This window comes from Cynara cardunculus (genome assembly GCF_001531365.2).
Source record: "Cynara cardunculus var. scolymus isolate 2C chromosome LG 13, CcrdV1, whole genome shotgun sequence".
Classification (NCBI taxonomy): Eukaryota; Viridiplantae; Streptophyta; class Magnoliopsida; order Asterales; family Asteraceae; genus Cynara; species Cynara cardunculus.
The window spans coordinates 750,186-769,519 of NC_037540.1; the positions used below are offsets into that span (position 1 = coordinate 750,186).

Consider the following 19,334-nt stretch of genomic DNA (forward strand, 5'->3'; position numbering starts at 1 on the left):
GGGGGGGTTAATCAAATCAGAACCACGTAGTTTGTGATAACTGTGAGATCCAATGTGAACCACTTATTTGAAATATTTAAGGATATTTCTTAAATAAGGTAAAAGAATTTAAGTAACTATTTTTGAAAGGAAACATTTAATTAGTTTTCATTACCTAATATATTAATTACATAATATATATTGTCTTTTAAAAATGTTTGTGGACTAAATTGTATCACGGTGATAATGTTTGCAATATATCACAACGTGTATTATGATGTATTTTCGGTGTTTTATGAACTGTATCACAGCATGCATTTTCATTTTTTTTTTGTTGCTTTACAAATGTGTGTTTTTGTTATTTTAGTTGCTTTACAGAGGTATCACATTGTGCATCTTGTGTTCACATATGGTTCGTCGAAATATCCTTAAAATTTCCTTAATTAATATTTTAAGTTAAAATTACTAAAATTATTAATTTTCTAAGTTAACCTTTGATTTATGGTTGAGATGAGATATCACGATTATCATAAATTACCAAGTTCTCCCTTGAATTGACCCCTATATGTGTGTGAATCATATATGATTTTATACATTGACGACATTTTTCTTGTTTTCTTAAATAATTAAAGTTCTCATTTGAATATATATATATCCAAAAAATACCTTAATTGGGAATTTGGTTTCACTACGTCCAATCTAAATCTGCTTAAATATAAATCATTGTTTTGTCCCTTATTATTATACAATTTTGTGGATGTTGACATAATAGTACTTCCATACTATTCATTGATTGTTTGGTTTACTCATGTAATAGGTGGTCAAAAATCGCAGCTCAGTTTCCAGGTCGTACAGATAACGAGATCAAGAACCATTGGAATACCCGAATCAAGAAGAAGATGAAATTTTTGGGATTAGACCCTCGTACACACAGTCCCATCGAGCAGCATCATAATCCAGACACAATTATCAAACGAGAGAACAACGAATCAACTTCTTCACGTAACTCTTTCAATAATTACGATATCAGAGAAGAAAAACCCGACATCTTAAACGACAAAACTCCGACGATCGAAGATATTGGATTGATGATGATGTCACATGACCATGACCATGAAGATCACCATCATCGTCTGGAGTCTTTAAACACTTGTTTTGAGTTAGAACTCCCACAAAATTGGATTGATAACCCAGGATTCCAATGGGATGTTTTCAATGATCCAGGATTGGGTTTTCATTGATTTAAAATAATTTGTAATGTCTTTTTTTAAATAAATATAACATTTAACATTTAAGTTAATAAAAGTATTTAAATATTTTTTTTAACAATTATCAATAGAGTAAATTAGTTTTTTTTTATCTATATGGTTTGTTAAAATATGTGGTTTTCATTCCTGTGATTTGGAAATTGCAGTCTTCGTTGGCTTGTAATTCGTTGCAATTTTCGTCCTTATAATTTACAGTTTTACTGTTATTTTAATCCTTATATTTTACAATTATTTATCATTTTGATCCCTTATGCTTAAAGGTAGGAATTAATACAGATATGAAAATAATAATAAATTGAAAATTATAGAAATGAAAATCGAAATTATTAACAAACTACAAGGATGAAAATCGTAAACAATATTTTAAAAAATTAATGTTTAACCACAAAGGTGATGTATGATTTGTTTGAGCTTGGGCTCCAAAGGTAAAAAATGTCTGGAGGTATCAGGTTCAAATCCAAAAAGGAATAAAAATCCCCTTGTGGCCACAAAGTTTCAAATGTGGAGAATCTGGACTACCCGCAAAGCAGGTGATCGTTCTGGGATTAATCGACTAGCATAGCAAGTTGGATATCCAGGTTAATCAAAAAAAAATCTTAATACTTGTGTTAATATGTTGTACATTGTGCAATTTGATTTGAACATTGTGCAATTTGATTTGTACATTTGCTTGCATTTGCACAATAGATTTTGATTATCTAATAAAATAGAAGTACTAGAAAATAGACAAAAAAATGAATAAACTGTGATTTTGAGTTTCTTGTTTATATCTATTTTTATCTTTGGTCTTTAAAAGTTGGTTTTTTAATCATTGTAGTTTTTATTCTGTTTTGCTTTTCGTTCTGGAGACTAAGGGTACGTCTGTTAGCAGCTTAATGAGTTTAATAAGACTCACAACTTATTTTATCAGCTATACATAATTGTTTAGTAGTAACTTATTCAGTAAACTTCTAGGGAAAACGTTATTCAGAAAGTCAAGTTTTCTTTTTCGAATCTGCTCATTCCAATTAAGAAACTTACTCTTTTCATCTAATAAAAAACCTTCCCAGATAAAAAAAATCTTAATCTATACAGATAAATTAATTCACACATACAATTATATAATTGAAAATCAACCAAACAGTCCCAACTATGTTAGAAAATTTCCAGCAAATCAAGAATAAAATATGAAAGAACAATGAAATGTTTTTGGGCAAATTACATGAAAAAGTAACGTATTTTAACTTAATTCATATTTAGGGCAACGTACTTTTACAACTTTCATTTTGGTAGCTAAAATGTAAGTTTGTACCCCGGTAACCAGTTTTAGAATTAAATATATAATTAAAAAATATATTCTGCCAAAAGCCCATAAATCAAGCTTCATTTTGGGCTAATGGGCTTCCAAATATGACTCATAATGGGCCAAAATTTGGCTGTAGAACCAACTTCTAATTTCCAGAGACATCCGGAAAACCTCTAAAAAAATAACACAAAATCCAAAAAGATCAGGTGGGGTCCAAAGTAGCCAGAGACCCACTTCTCTAACATTCTAGAATTTTCTATTCTTACCCCTCAACTTATCTATATATACACATAACCCCCTTCGCTTTTTCATCACAGTTTCTTGAAGCAGAGTAGAAAACTAGAAACATGGCTCAATCTCAGATGACACTCCCACTGTTCTCTCAAAGAATTACAACCCCCAAATCAAACCCTTCATCTGTAATCTTGATCCCAAACACCCACAAAAAGAACCCTAATTTCACCAAGATCATCAAGTCAGCAGCAGCAAATGGTGATCATTTACAAAGCACAGGCATCAAAAATCAACAACAGAAACAACTCATCAAGAAAAGACCCACCCAATCTCTACCAATTGGTAATTTTCAATTTTTCCTTCAATTTCTTATGTGGGTATGCATAGTTCTTCACATGTGAATGAAACAGCAATCAAGATTGAGTCTTTTTGTGTTTCAGGGTTATGGGACAGATTCCCAACAGCAAGAACAGTGCAACAAATGATGGACACGATGGAAAGACTAATGGAAGATCCGGTGGTGGCATACGGAGTCGGTGGTGGCGGTCAGTTCGCCGGAGATAGTACAAGCAGTTACAGTAGGGGAAGGACGCCATGGGAGATCAAAGAAGGTGAAGATGAGTATAAAATGAGGTTTGATATGCCTGGAATGAAAAGAGAAGATGTGAAGGTGTGGGTGGAAGAGAAGATGCTGGTTCTGAAAGCAGAGAAGATGAGCAGTGACAGCAATGGCGAAAGTAACGGCGGAGCCTCCGCCGCCGTGGATGACGGAGATTGGAGTGCAAAGAGCTATGGGAAGTATAGTTTCCGGATTGCGTTGCCGGAAAATATACAGTTTGAGAAGATTAAAGCTGAAGTTAGAGATGGGGTTTTGTATGTAACGATACCTAAAGCTCCTCTTTCTTCAAAGATTTTGGACATCAATGTGCAATGAAAGTGGAAGTTCGAATAAATGCGCCATTTTCGAAGTTCTTTGTTCATGTGTTCATGATTGTGAGTCTTTTTTAAAATATATAATACTTATGTATGACATTTTTATCTTTGGTGAGGTTTGAATCCTTGATTTTTTTATCTTTGGTAAGGTTTGCATCTCACGCCATACTAAAAATGTGGTACGCCATGGCGTGACGTGTGGTTTTTATAACAAAATATTTGATTTTACTTACCTTTTTAAAATGTTTTATTTGTTAGTTTTTAACTTATAACCTAACTTAAATTGTTTACTATCATTGATTCATTGAGTAACAGTAAAAAACATATATATATACATATAATATTATAGATGATATAGAGATTTGCAGCTACAAATCACGGTTTGAAAATCGTCATGATCTCGCTATGGCTTCTAAGGCTCGAGGCTTGAACTCGCCGTCACGTCTCACCCTATTTGAAACCTTGTACGCTACTATGAATTCACAACGATATGTATCACTTCAGAAACATGCCTATCTTGTTTACTAAGGGTTTTGCAAATATGATAGCACATGATATAACGTATAGATCATGTTTTTATTTTAGTTATTAACTGAAAAACAAATTATTGACTGATAAGTTAGTTGTTAACTACTAGACTAACAACGTTTTGGTTAAAACTAACTTATAAACCAGTCAATAATATGAGATTTCATTAAAAAAACATATTGCAATATTATTTGTAAAAAAATGGAAAAATATATTATGAAACGTATTAAAACACGAACAAAGATTGTTTTTCAAAAAGGCAACTTTATAGTTAATCGATCGAAGGTTTTTCAGTAAGCTCAAAAATAAGCCAAATTATGGTTCCTAAATATGACCTTGATAAAAAAAAAAGATCAAATGTTATTGGTATACAGGTTGAACTATGAGGTGTAGACAAACACAATAAACCATATGAACATGATAATGTGAAAAGAATAACTGCAAGATGACCGAAAATAAAGATATATAAATACAAAATGTTTTTACTACTTTATTCAAACTTGAAATTAATACACAATATGAGTCTTTTTTTCTTACCACCTGCTTTGTGGAAAATTCGGAGTCATCATATTTGAATCTCTATGATCATAAGAAGATTTTTATTTCTTTTTAAATTTGAACTTGAGATCTTCAGACATTTTTGACATTTGGAGACTAAACTCAAACTAATCAGACATCATCCTTATTGTTATTATTTTGAGTATGTGGTTACAAGATAATTGCTAATAATAAATTAATTAATTAATTTAATGTAATAAATAGGCACTTTAAATACCAATTAATTAATAAAAAAATCACATAATCAAAGGGCATTTGGTCTAGTAGTATTGTAGTCTTTGGTTTTTTAAAAAGTCAAGGGTTCAAATATCACCATAAGTAAAGAAGGTGTATGAATTTATTTATTATATTTACTATATATAAATATTATATATTTGAAAAAAAAAAGGTAGCTTGATTCTCGAGGAGAAAATGATTGATTGATGTATTATATTATGCACTATCATCAACTTTAATTTAGAGATATTAAATAAATAAAAATATTTAATTTTGGGTGTTGAAAAGTTCATTAGAATATTATTAAATTATTTAGCGGTATCAATTATTTAGCATCCGCTTTTATATATTTAAAAATCAAGAAAAATACAAGGATATTGTTGTTCATGTCGCCCTTTTCATGTTATCCGTTTGCATCGAATAATATATATATAGGGAGAGAGAGAAAATTAGGAACACATAAGACCAGTATATTTTAGTAAGACGTGTGAAATCATTTTTTTACACTTGAAATTTTACAGCAAAACGTTGTGATGTAACTTTCACAATGTGTTTTGCTGTGAAAATTCGGGTTTTTTTACTTTCACAACGTCTTGTTATGAAGTTTCAAGTGTAAAAAAAAATGGTTTCACGAAAACAGGTTGGTATCACGTTATATATATGTGTGTGTGTGTGTGTGAGAGTGTGTAATCAACATGTTTTCATGAAACCATCATTTTACACTTAAAACTTTATAGCAAAACATTGTGAATGTAAAAAAATTCAAACATTCACAACAAAAACACTGAGAAGATTATTTTTGTAGTATTTTACTATGAAGTTTCAAGTGTTAGAAATTGATCTCATGACTCTCACAAAAATAATATGATCTCATATGATCAAGTCTATGTGTGTGTGTGTATATATATATATATATTTTAAAATTAATATTGTTTTTAAAGTATATAATATTTATATATGATAAATGCAATAAATAAATTCACACATTCTTCTCATTTTTTGGTGAGGTTTGAACCTTTGACTTCCTGAAAGGCTAAAGGCTACAATATTGCTAGACAAAAGACTCTTTAATTTAGAATTAATATTGTTGAATGAGTTTTATATAAACAATCTGAGTTAGATGGATTAAATAGCGAATTAATATGAATAAAACTTTAAAACATATAAAAGTCTAGTTGTAATAATTTCTGTTTATTTTAGAATTTTGATAATTTTATCATATATTATTATATAATAATTATTAAAAATACTTTCAAAGAATTTAAAATCGTACAAGTTTTTTAGATCATTTTATCCGTTATTTGACTTTATTTGTTTTAGTTTTAATGGTTTAATATATTATCAATAAAATATAATTTAAATTTATCAAAAATAAAAATTATGAAATAAAAAACATATGAATGCATTAAATTAAAATATTTGAATAACTAAAAATGTTGGTGAGAGATGCTTAAAAAACTTGACAAGTGTGTCTTGGTGAACCATCCAAAGAATCATTAATTCAACTACCCATTTAAAATTATTTAATGACATTAAATATTTTAAGTAACTTGACAATATATATATATATATATATATATATATATATATATATATATATATATATAGGATCATTCAAATGAAAATTCGGTTGTTTGTGATAACTGTAATAACCAATATCGATCAAAATCATATGATAATTTATTAAATTATTAATTTTGATAATTTTGACTTAAATTTTTAATTAAATGACATTTTAGGTGTTTTAGAAATCTCCTTTCTCCGACAAGCTTTATTCTGACGAATCTTATTCCGACAAACACATGATGCACACTGTGTCACTACCTGATACGTTGTGTTACACTTCGTAAAACAACAAAAGTACATTGTGATACACTTCGTAAAACAACAAAACACATCGTTATACCATTGTTATACTAGATTTGGGTGATGATTCACTGTCATCTTTCTTCTACTAAAACACCTTTGATGCAAAACCTTGGATTTTTTTTTAAGATCGAAGCGTAAGAATGAATCTCTATCCTTAGATGTACATTAGGATTAGATGCACTAGATCAATCCTTGTATCAAACGCGATTCGCAAGTGTGTTTGAGATTAAAGGTGATTAAAGGTCCAAATCTCTTTTTATGCTTCTCATCTTAACACTTGTTATCCCATGATACTTCACCTATAACCTCAATCATTTGAGAACTCCCTATATTATGATAATTATAAGAACTATTATCCTATTGTATTGTTTCACATGATTCTGTTTTCATCTATGCTAAAATTTAACATATCAGTTAACATATACTTCTTTTATAATGTATCTGTTTATAACATATACCTTTTAGTATTCAAATGTTGGTTACCAACAAAACTAAAGAGTTAACCCCTTAATTTGTTCCAACCACTCCTTTCAAAATTCAAAACAAATTCAATTATACATAGAGAAAGCCATCAAAAGGAAGCCAATCATGTTTTTTTATGCATACAACTAAAGTAAACCCTAATTTATTATGAGGAAAATGGTTGCAATCCAAAAAGAATTTGGCATTCAAAGTCCCAATTGGTGGGAGCATTCATATTAAAAGAACTTTGGTAAGCCACAAAACATGTTCATAACAGTGAAATTATTACAATCATATCAGTAACATGTTTTTCAGTGGATCTTAAAGCATGCCAGAAGGTTTCAACTTTAAAATGGTATGATAATCAGTATTTTGTTGTGTAGGGTTCGTTATTATGACATTTGTTTGTCAGGCCTCTCTTTGTTTCGGGTCTTGTTTTATTCTCCTTCTTGTTGTTTCCTTGTCTAACGTTTGGGATTTATGTCTTAGGGGATGTTTGGTTGGTTTTATATTTTGTATGGATAAAGCTGTATGTGTTGATTAATCTGTTTGTATAAATTGGAAAAGTTTTTGTTTGAAATAATTTCTTCATAAATGGAAGGAACGTATTTTAAGGCAATTTATATATTATTTAGCTACTGTAAAACAATTATATATAGCTGACTAAATAAGTTGTGAGTATCGCTAAACTAATTAAACTGCTAAGAAACAAGCCCTTAGATTGCTTTATGCGTCTTACAGAAAGATTCATCTATGTTATGTTTTTTCTAATTTTCTTGCTAAATACAATTTTTATTCAATTTTAATAAAATTATCCGGTACAAATGATTAAATACAGTTAAAATGCTTTATTATATTATCATCTCCTAATTTTAGTTTACTTTTTGAAACAATTATTCATGTTATTTTATTAATTTAGGAAATAAAAATTAATTAAGACAATTATTAAAATATAAATACACACACATATATATATATATATATACATATATATATATATATATATACATATATATATATACAGGGAAGGGTTCAAACGAGAACCCCTGTGATTTACGAGAATGCAAGAACAATTCAATAACCTCATATTGTGATAAAAAATAAAATTAAAAGATTTTTAAAATTAAAATTGAAATTTAAAAAGATTCAAAAAATTTAAAATTAAAAGGATAATAATGGAAATGATATCATCAAATCTTTTAAACACGATCATTATCTTTTAAACACTCATTATTATCATTAGTCTTATCATTATCTAGTAAAACGGTTACGAAATARGTTAGGATTATACTAGGTGTAATAATCATGTGATATGAGTGTGATAATCATGTGATAGGGGTGTGATAATCATGTGATAGGGGTGTGATAATCACCATTATACATCACTTGGGTTATCGTTTTAGTTAATAAGTTAAAATTTTGGTATAATCATGTGATAGGGGTGTGATAATCATGTGATATGAGTGTGATACTTATGTGATAGGGGTGTGATAATCACCATTATACATCACTTGGGTTAACGTTTTGGTTGATAAGTTAAAATTTTGGTGTCATCATGTGATTTGGGTGTGATAATCATGTGATAAGAGTGTGATAATCACTGTTATACATCACTTGGGTTATCGTTTTGGTTGATAAGTTAAAATTTTGGTGTAATCATATAATATGGGTGTGATAATCATATGATATGAGTGTGATACTTATGTGATAGAGGTGTGATATGAAGAAAAGATGTTAACGAGAAGAAGAAGCAGATAACTACCAAGAGTAAAACGTGGAACGTGAAAAGATAATTATGGTTAATTAAAATAAAATAAAAATTATAAAAATTACTTAATTACATTATTGTCCTTATTAAATTATTTATATATAATAAAAGTTAATTTATTAATTAAAAAAGTTTGAGGTTATTGGATTGTTCTCGCATTCTCGTAAATCACAGGGGTTCTCGTTTGAACCTCCACCTATATATACATATATATATATATATATATAATATATAGATATATGGTATTTTCATTTATTTAGAATTTTTATTTTATGTTTTACCTTATATATATAGACTTAGAGTCACGTGAGACTAGAATGTTTTTGTGAGATTCGTGAGACCATTTTTTATACTTGAAGCTTCACAATAAAATGTTGTAAAAGTAATATTCACAGTGTTTTTGCTGTGAAGTTTCGGTCTTTTAACTTCACAACGTTTTATTATGAAGTTTCAAGTGTAAAATAATAGTCTCACGGATCTTATAAAAACATGTTGGTCTAACGTGAACTCAATTTTATACATACATGTACATATACATACATATATATATATACATACATACATATATATATATACATACATACATATATATATATACATACATACATATATATAAAAGGTAAAAGATAAAAAATTCCGAGATAAATGAAAATAGCACCATATTCAAGATTAGAAGACACCAAAGCATCCTTCTAACAAACCCAAGTACCCAACCAAACAGCCTCCTAACCTCATTTTTTAGAAAAATTTGCAGTCTTTATCCCCATCATTTTTTTATTTGATCCCCAAATATTCCCATCAAAGAAACTATCCAACTCAAAGCCGCCCCATCTCAAAGGATAAGAAGCCCCCCCCTTTCTTTGCCTTTTCTCTCAAGCTTTTTCCCCCTTTCTTATTTAACTCATCTTTTAAAGAATCAATAATCCATCTAGGCTTCATTTTGATTTCCATTTCTGTCAAGGATCAAAAGCAACAACACACCCTTCTTTTCATAACAAAAATCAAGAAATCTTGAAGAAATTACAGAGGATGGATATGATGATGTATTACCCACTTGGGAGGTGTTCTTATGAAGATTCTTTGAAGGTTATTGAAGCCGATATACAACATGCTAATGCTTTGTAAGTCGACCTTTGCCTCTATTTCATTCTGGGTTTCTTTAACGTTTCTGTGTGTTTTTAGGTAATCAATCGTATTGGGTTTATGGTTATGGGGTTGGTTTTATGTTCGATTCTTTAGGTTTTAGCATCAATTAAAGATTGAAAGTTTGCTACTGTTTGCGTAGGTTTAGGGGAACTGAAAAGCACCAAAAAATTTCATGTGATTCTTGAAATTTATAGTTTCTGAAGGTGGAATCTTTGATGAATCTCGGAGGAAAAGATGATCAAATACATGGATTTTTTTGTGGGTTTATTGTTCATTTGGGATTTTTGGGGGAAATTTTGGTTCAAGATTGTTGGTTGACTATAAAAGATTGCTTTTCAGCTACTGAAGAACATGAATTTTGGGGGAAATGAAGTTGTGTGTTCAAACCTGCTACTTTTTAATTTCAAAATTCACATGAATTTTAGGTTTTCAATCTTCCAATTAAATTCTATTGAGATTTTGATTGGTTGGAAGTTGGAAGTTGAAGATCTTCTCACTTGAAAGAATATAATTATTGTCAATTTTCATGTTAAAATCTAACTTGTTTGACCCATTAAAAGTCAAACTAGACTTATTTTGTGATGGTGGTAGTAGTATAATATGAACAATGACTTGATATATACAGAAAAAATAGGATATTTTTTCCTTTTTGTGACGAGGGTAACTTATATCGATCATTGGATTTCTAATACGATTACTAGAATTGGAATATGAGCATTTGAATTCCGAGACCATGCTCTCAAACGTAGAACTTAAGTTGATTTGGGAAAATATACCCATGAAACTTTGAAGTTTTGTTAGTGGCATTGAATTTAGAACGAGAAAAGATACGTTTCTTATTACATGTTTCTGAATCTTTTTCGTTGACTCGTGAATTTGCAGGGCTGCTGCAATTCCTAGAGCCAAAGATGGTGCGAGATTTCAAATGAAATTAGTTCACGATCAGTTGACGCCTCTCATTATGTTCTTGCTACAATGGATAGATTCTTCTTGCACATGTCTCTTGCCGAGATATTTGAATCTTTTCCATGTTATTGTCTATAAGGTTAGTTATTTGATCTTGCTCATCCACGAGTTTGTACTCACATTTCATTATCACATTTCCATTTGCCCGAAGAAAATAAAGATGGGAGATGGACGGAAAGGGCAGGTTTAAATGAGAACTGTAAATATTTTGAAAACCCTGGAACCAACTATTCATGCTTTATTCATTATGAATGTGGTGATAGATATTTATGTTGAAAATAGATGATATTCATGATGAATATGCATAGTATTCACAGTGAAAAGGGATAATATCATGAATAGTGAAAATGCATGACATCAGGGTTATCAGTAATACAAGAAATAGTTGTATGATATTATGTAGAGTGAAAATGCATCATATTAAGGATTATTTAGGGTTATTCATAATGAATAATGCATTGAAATAGTTGGTTTTGAGGTTCTCAAGTTCTTATTTGAACTTTCCTCACGGAGGAAACATGTTAAATGAATTAGAGTATAATTTGCTGTCCATAAGTAGTTCATCATATAAGTAAATATCTTTATTCACAGGTATACACCGATGGGAGACCAAAGATTTCTAGACATGGAAGGAAGGCAACCGTTGGTGACTTTTATGGTTAGTCATTCACTCGTTATATCATAATCGTCTTTTAAATTGTCGAAATGCCGTGAATCTGACCCAAATCAATCTATACAGCCGTCATACTGCCATCTCTTAGAAGGCTACATTACGATCTGGTGGAGCTCGATGATGTTGCTAAAGTTGGAAGCTTGGAATTGAAGATATCTGGCCAAAGAAACCTAGAAAAAGATGACGGGTTCACTAATGTCGATTTGGAAAGAGAAGATGAATGCGGGATTTGCTTAGAACCTTGCTCCAAGATAGTCTTGCCGAATTGCTGCCATGCCATGTGCATCAACTGTTACCGTGATTGGTAATACACTGAACAACACTGCAACAAAAACCGGCTTTATAGGACGCCAAATATGTCTTAAATGTCCTAATAGACAACTTTATAGGACCAAACAATTGTGCGTTCTATATAAAGGTGTTACCCCTCTCAAATATATATATATATATATATATATATATATATATATACACACACACACATATATAGGGTCAGGTTCTAGGAAAACCACAAAAAATTAAGAACTGGGGAACATCCTTGTAAACATTCATATGTCCGGTATGCACATGTGCATAGAAATTTGTAAGCAATTTGTCCGTTATGCACACGTGCATAAAAACCAAGAAACAACTTCAATTACTTGTATGTACGTGTGCATACCGTCCCAGATAAATGGTTACTAGGGTGTTCCTTAGTTTTTCATTTTTTTTTTGGGGGTTTTCCGCTGAACGTCGATAAAGCACCCTATTAGAACATTTAGACATATTTGGGGTTCTGTAAAGCAACCTATTAGAACATTTAGACATATTTGGGATTCTGTAAAGCAGTCTATTAGAACATTTAGACATGTTTGGGGTCCTATAAAGCTGATTTTGCTGTAATGCAAGAAAGCAATTTGGATTTTTCTAGGATGTAGCGCCTCATGATACTAATCTTGCATCGTTTTCTTGAATTTGCAGGAACTCAAGATCAGCATCATGTCCGTTTTGCCGGGGTAACATAAAGAGAGTGAAGTCTCGAGATTTATGGGTTCTCACGTGCAACGATGAAGTAATTGATGCCGATCTTGTTTCCAAGGAGGATCTGGTGCGTTTCTATCTATACATCAATAATCTCCCTAAAGATTCACCGGATGCCCTTTTCTTCATGTTCTACGAGTATCTAATATAAGTTTGGTTGCTGGATACGGGACCCTCGTAGTAGGCTGGACTGCGATGATGAAATTAGAGAAGAATTTATTGTATAGAAACAAAAAAGCCGACCCTTAGAAATGTAAATAGAGTCCGGTTGTAAGTATATTTTCGTTAAAATTGTTACATGATAATAAATAAATACACATTTCCCTTGTATTACGTGTCCAAATTTCTAACTATGTACGAGAAAAACCCCAAAAAAATAAAAAATTGAGGAAGGTAATCATTCATTTGGACGGTATATACATGTGCATATAAGTAATTGAAGATGTTTCTTGATTTTTATGCACATGTGGATGTGGAGAAATTGCTTGCAAATTACTTGTATCCACATGTGCATATCGTCTAGATGAACGGTTATCGGAATGCTCATTAGTTTTTCATTTTTTTGCGGTTTTCTCCTGAACCTGATCTGTATTGTTATCTTACTAACTATATATTATACTATACATATTTCACTGTACAACTATCTAAACCCTCGGAATTTTACAATTCGGGGTGCATAATCCTGTTAAATCATGAACCGGGGTTCATGAGGTGGTTTTCGTGGTGGTCTCCGTCACAACGATGGTGGTCTTTTTCACGACTTGTTCAAACGATGGCTGACAATACCCTTGATTTAGTAAAAGATCGGTTACTTGAAGGTTCATAGCCTCGGTGGTATGAATTCCGTCCCAATTGATGTATTTGCTCGGATCATTGCATACGGAAGTACCCGAAGAACCGCACAGTGATTGAAGATTGAAATTCAAGTTGCCTGATTTGCCGCTAGCAGCTCCACAACAAGTTTTATGAACCTCTTGAAATTGGTATTTCTGTGGGTTGTCTACGATTGCGTAATATGCGTTCCAATAATCTGCGTATATGATGTTCGTATCTGGGAATAACTTTCGGTAAAGGTTCAATTTGTGTTTCAGGATATCGTTGTGGATGATTATCCCTCCGTTTATGATCGTGGAACAACCGATTTTATCGAGTTGTCTCAAGGGACATATCGAGGCGTCGATTGGAAGACATCCGACCGGTGGTAAGCCTTGAACGACTATGTTCTTTGCTCCGGCTCGTATTAGTGTCTGTTTCACGATACATGTTAGTCATGTATTTAACAGCGGTGGAAAAAAAATGAAAAAAAATGGAAACATCTGCACTACTTTTTTAGAGTAGAGGTCAGATCTGCAGTCATCTTATTATCCTCCCTGGACCTCACTTTCGGGTGGGAAATACCGGAAGCAATTGTTTTACTCTTTGTGAGCATTTCCAACCGCTATGTTATAATGGGGATGGGGAAAAGAGGAATCTTAGTAAAAAAATTGATCCAACAACTGTCATCTTGTATGATAAAATAGAGAAAAGAGTAAAAAATCTTTAATTTTAGAGAAATCTCTAATAGAAAGATAAATATTTATAATTCTCTAAACAATTTTTGAAACATAAAAAATCGTTGGGACATGATTTTACATAAAAAAATTGTTGGGACATACCATTTTACATCTTAGGTACCAAAATGAAAGTTATGAAAGTACGTTATATAAAATAGGAATAAGTTAAAATATATTAATTTTTCATGCAATTTGCCCTAAAATTTATTACTCCCTCCCTCTCATGTCCACAATTGAAACGACACATTTTTAGACATGTATAATTATTACATTTTTTTGTTAAACAAAATGACTTCTTTAACCTTATTTCACCTCTCTATTTTTACAACTCTTATATATATCTCCATTAATTAAGGGAGAAAATTGATAATTTGGTCATTTACTTTTGAAAGTAGACACTTATTTTGAGTGGAGAGAGCATAAAAAATATCATGTTATAAAAAGTTTTTTGAAAATGACCATTTCAAGTGAAATTTGTTTAAAAGTTAGTTTGATTGTTTGAGAGTTTGTCTAAAAGTTGTTGGATATTAAATGTATTGAATATTTTAATAAAGAAAAATTGCATCAAAATGAAACCAATTTTCACTTGATTCATATTTTGGGAAATCAACTTTTAAAATCGTCATTTTGGGGAACCAACTTGTACCTGATTCCTATTTTCGGAAACCAACTTGCAAAATAATTATAGAAAAATAACTAAAATTCGTTTTTTTTTTCAAAAATTAATGCAATAAAATYTATTTTTCATTTCAAATCTCGTTTTTTTTAAATTCAGATATCAAATTGAAGATTTTTTCGAAAAAAATACAAATTACCACGATAAAAATTGTTTTTCATTAATGCAATAAAAAATCAATTTAATAGAAAAAAATTAATTGATGCAATAAAAAATAAATATTAAATATCACATTCAAGATTTTTATATCTAACTAATCTGTGTCAATATTAAAGTTTAAATCAAATTTGGCAAATCCAACCAAAAGTTTGATAGAGATCCTTAAATTACCTGTTACCTGATTAACCAGACCCTTAAATAAACAAAAAGTTTGATAGAGACCTCTAAATGACGATTTTAAAAGTTGGTTCCCCAAAATAGGAATAAAGTGAAAGTTGGCTCCATTTTGGTGTAATTTTCCCATTTTTTTTCTACAATTATTTTGCAAGTTGGTTCCCCAAAATAGGAATCAGGTGCAAGTTGGTTCCCCAAAATGACGATTTTGAAAGTTGGTTCCCCAAAATAGGAATCAGGTGCAAGTTGGTTCCCCAAAATGACGATTTTGAAAGTTGGTTCTTTAAAATAGGAATCATGTGAGAGTTGGTTCCCCAAAATGACGATTTTGAAAGTTGGTTCATCAAAATAAGAATCAGGTGAAAGTTGGTTCCATTTTGATGCAATTTTCCCTTTTAATAACATAATTAATATTAGAGTTACTAAAATACAGTAATTGTTGGAGTTGAATGCAATTTTTTTTAGAGATTGACTTTTAATACTCTATTTTAAATAAATTTTACCATAGTTGTTGAAGATGTTTTAAAAAAGAGGTTAGATATGTATTTTATCCGGACCCCAGTTATATGTGGGTTATATAGGAATCATTTTGTTTGATTTAGGAAAAAGCTAGAATACGTACCCGCAAAATTTGAATGGTATACCCGACCGATGACTTGGCTATGTTACTAAGCGAAAGTGTTGATCCGGCTGCACGTGAATAGTCGGTGATTCCGATGTCCCCGATCCAAAACAACGAAGTGCTGAGTTTGTTAGCGCATGCTTTCGGGTCGAGTCCCATACATATATGAGATCTTTGGTACTTTTGGAACCAATCGATTTGAGTCCATACACCTAGGAGCGAGCCTTTCCAAAGAAAATGTCGAACGATTTTAGATATCATGTCACCGGCTAGAGACGTGGAACCGGCAACGGCGAAGTTCACACCATTGGTGAAGTTAGAGGAGGTTGATTGGTATGGGGGTAAGGTCGGTAAGCCTAGGGAGTCGGTCACGAAATCGAGAACTAGACGACCATCGCATAACCGGTTGGAGGTCTTGCCGAATGTGGTGGAACCATAGGGTGAGCTCAACGAACCCGAGAACGACAAAGTGAGACCACCCATGTATTGGGCGTTTCCCGTGTCTGTGTACGAGTCTCCGAAAGCATAGACGGCGGTGAAATGGCCTTTGTAGCGATCTTGGAATGGGCAGGGTTTTTGTGGCGGTTCCTCCGGTGGAGGTTTTTGCTTTGGATCCACCGGTGGAGGTTTTGGGTTCGGGTCCACCGGTGGAGGTTTTGGGTTTGGGTCCACCGGTGGTGAGTTTGGGTTCGGGTTCGTCGGTGGAGGCTTCTGGTTCGGTTCTGTTGGTGGAGGTTTTTGGTTTGGTTCTGTCGGTGGCGGCTTTTGGTCTGGTTTCGTTGGTGGAGGCTTTTGGTTCGGTTCTGTCGGTGGGGGCTTTTGGTCCGGCTCCGTTGGCGGGGGCTTTTGGTTCGGATCCTGCGGTGGGGGAGTCTTTTTCTTGGGGTCCTGTGGTGGTGGAGACTTTTTCTTTGGGTCCTCTGGTGGTGGAGGGTTTTGGTTGGGGTCGACCGGTGGCGTCTTTGGGTTGGGGTCGACCGGTGGAGTCTTGGGGTTCGGGTCAACCGGTGGCGTCTTTGGGTTGGGGTCGACCGGTGGAGTCTTGGGGTTGGGGTCGACCGGTGGAGTCTTTGGGTTGGGGTCGACCGGTGGAGTCTTGGGGTTGGGGTCGACCGGTGGAGTCTTTGGGTTGGGGTCGACCGGTGGAGTCTTGGGGTTCGGGTCGACCGGTGGAGTCTTTGGTTTGGGGTCGACCGGTGGAGGTTTTTGGTTGGGGTCGACCGGTGGAGGTTTTTGGTTGGGGTCGACCGGTGGAGTCTGTGGGTTCGGGTCTACCGGTGGAGTCTGTGGGTTCGGGTCGATTGGCGGAATGTCTGACGGGGGCGGTTGCGGTTTGGGTTTGTTATGTGGTGTTCGGTGTGCAAATGTGGGAGATGGAATTAAGAAGAGAACAAGAGCAAGAAGAGGGAGAGATAGAAATCTAGCATTCATTGTTCTTTGAGTTATGGTTTAGAATTGAAATCCAAACCTTCAAAAATTTGGTTTTGTGGATCTTGAGATGTCGTTAGGTTTTATAGCCGTTTGTTTCCTAGGTTTAAGGAAAGACGAAAAGTCAAAATCGGTTTGAAAATGGTTGATTATTAACGATTAGATTTTTGAGAAATATGTGGCGGATGAATCCAATCTATTTTCCTTATTTTTAGGAAGGATTCACATGTGATTGTGAAAACAAAATTTGATATTGTGAACCGAATAAATATGAAGAAAATATGTTAAGTAATACATTCAATATTATACTTGGGGAAAAGAAAAGACCATCTATAATAAAACCTTAAGGTAGAAGTTCTTACGTATGTAAGTTTTTGGAGTTTTAAGATGATTAAAGTCCATTTATTTATAAAGCAATACACGGTGGATTGATCTGGTGCATCTTGTAGTGTTGATTTTCAATAATAAGTGATTCAAAGGTTGAAATCTCTTCTCACCTTTTTGACCAAATTTTCCATTCTTACCGGAACTCAACTTAGCAAAACAACTTGCCAAACAAAATATTAATTATTTCAACTATTAATGTGATTACATAGATCTTGTTTGTTTGTTTTTTTAAAAGAACTCTTTCAACCTCTTATATCTGATTCGTTAAGAGGTAGGGTCATTCAGACCAGTGATGCCAAAAATCGGTCCCAGGCTGGGCCTAATCGGTCTCAAGCTTTCTCATAACCGGCCATAACCGGTCTTTGTCGAAAATGGTAGGACCGGTCAAGGTACTTCATAACTGGTTATGGGCCGTTGGTCCCAACATTAAAAAATAAGATTTTTAAAAAAGATTTCAACGATATATATTTTTAATACATTATAAAATTTACAATTGGGTCACTCAAAAACACTTTAAAAATGCATTTTAATATAATTAAAATTACATTGTCTTATAAAAATACATTCATTTATAAAATTATTTAAAAATACATTCATTTATAAAATTATTTAAATTTTCGGGCCGGGCCGGGTCGGTCCATAGCCGGTCCCACAAAACTACCAAAAACCCCAACTGGTCCCGGTTTTCGTTCTTAAAACCGGTCCCGGGACGAGCCAGGCCGATTTGGCCATCACTAATTCAGACTGTTTGTTTTTTTCGATTTTTCAGAAACACTTATGTCTTATTCTTCTCTTATCTAGTAAGAGGTAAATCAACCTCTTGTTTGCCTCTTATTGTTCTCCGAGCACTTAGCAATGACGTTTCTTAAATCGATTAAACTTAATATGATTTAAATATGTTAAATACTGTTAATATTTTTGTTTAAATGAATGCTAATTATAACTTATATGTAAAATTCGTAATGATAATGAATAAATACGTGAAATTGTATAAATTTATCTATAAATTCAACGCTATAATTTTCTAATGGAAAAAATAGACGATTTAAACAAATTCAGATATTTATCAGTTTATAAAAACAAACAGTCTTATTTATTTAGATTTATGATTTCAGCACCACATATTATTAATCAAAAGTGAAATAAGATTTCAACACCTTTTAAAAAACAAACATTATCGTAGTTTTTATTTGGTTTATGTGTAATTTATCTTTTAAGTGATTTACAAATTTGGCCATAGTGTCTTGATTGAAATTACGTGAATGTCCTGCACTATGTTTATAATGGATTTAGTTATGATAGTATGCTATTTGTTACGATCATTATCCCTTTAATTAGTACTATTAAAATTTTCTGTTAATCGAGGGTATGTTTGTCTTTTTTATTTAATAAAACAAATTAACGCTTTTGCTTATATGCTGACATGTGTC

General features: G+C 32.3%; 4 protein-coding genes across 4 annotated transcripts in view; 3 read left to right on the plus strand and 1 right to left on the minus strand.

Annotated features, from left to right (window-relative positions):
* Positions 1-1,243, plus strand: part of LOC112525808 (myb-related protein 315-like) — a 2,258-nt gene extending 1,015 nt beyond the window's left edge. Inside the window, exon 3 of the mRNA XM_025136089.1 lies at positions 797-1,243. Within this exon, the coding sequence (XP_024991857.1) occupies positions 797-1,220 (424 nt within the window). The 3' untranslated portion in view covers positions 1,221-1,243. The remainder of the gene's footprint in view (positions 1-796) is intronic.
* A 1,609-nt stretch (positions 1,244-2,852) lies between these two features.
* LOC112525807 (small heat shock protein, chloroplastic-like) lies at positions 2,853-3,948 on the plus strand. Its single transcript, XM_025136088.1, has 2 exons — positions 2,853-3,108; positions 3,207-3,948. The coding sequence occupies exons 1-2, from the start codon at positions 2,880-2,882 to the stop codon at positions 3,698-3,700; spliced, it is 723 nt and encodes a 240-aa protein (XP_024991856.1). The 5' UTR covers positions 2,853-2,879; the 3' UTR covers positions 3,701-3,948.
* Positions 3,949-9,929: 5,981 nt separating this feature from the next.
* On the plus strand, positions 9,930-13,320 carry LOC112525775 (E3 ubiquitin-protein ligase AIRP2-like). Its single transcript, XM_025136040.1, has 5 exons — positions 9,930-10,221; positions 11,129-11,291; positions 11,804-11,870; positions 11,952-12,189; positions 12,846-13,320. The coding sequence occupies exons 1-5, from the start codon at positions 10,130-10,132 to the stop codon at positions 13,054-13,056; spliced, it is 771 nt and encodes a 256-aa protein (XP_024991808.1). The 5' UTR covers positions 9,930-10,129; the 3' UTR covers positions 13,057-13,320.
* A 56-nt stretch (positions 13,321-13,376) lies between these two features.
* LOC112524251 (GDSL esterase/lipase At3g48460-like) lies at positions 13,377-17,520 on the minus strand. The gene is made up of 3 exons (XM_025134008.1): positions 16,762-17,520; positions 16,090-16,677; positions 13,377-14,152 (listed from the first exon to the last, which is right to left on the minus strand). Exons 1-3 carry the CDS (start codon positions 17,518-17,520, stop codon positions 13,610-13,612), a joined length of 1,890 nt encoding a protein of 629 aa, XP_024989776.1. The 3' UTR covers positions 13,377-13,609.
* Between the last annotated feature and the right edge of the window lie 1,814 nt (positions 17,521-19,334).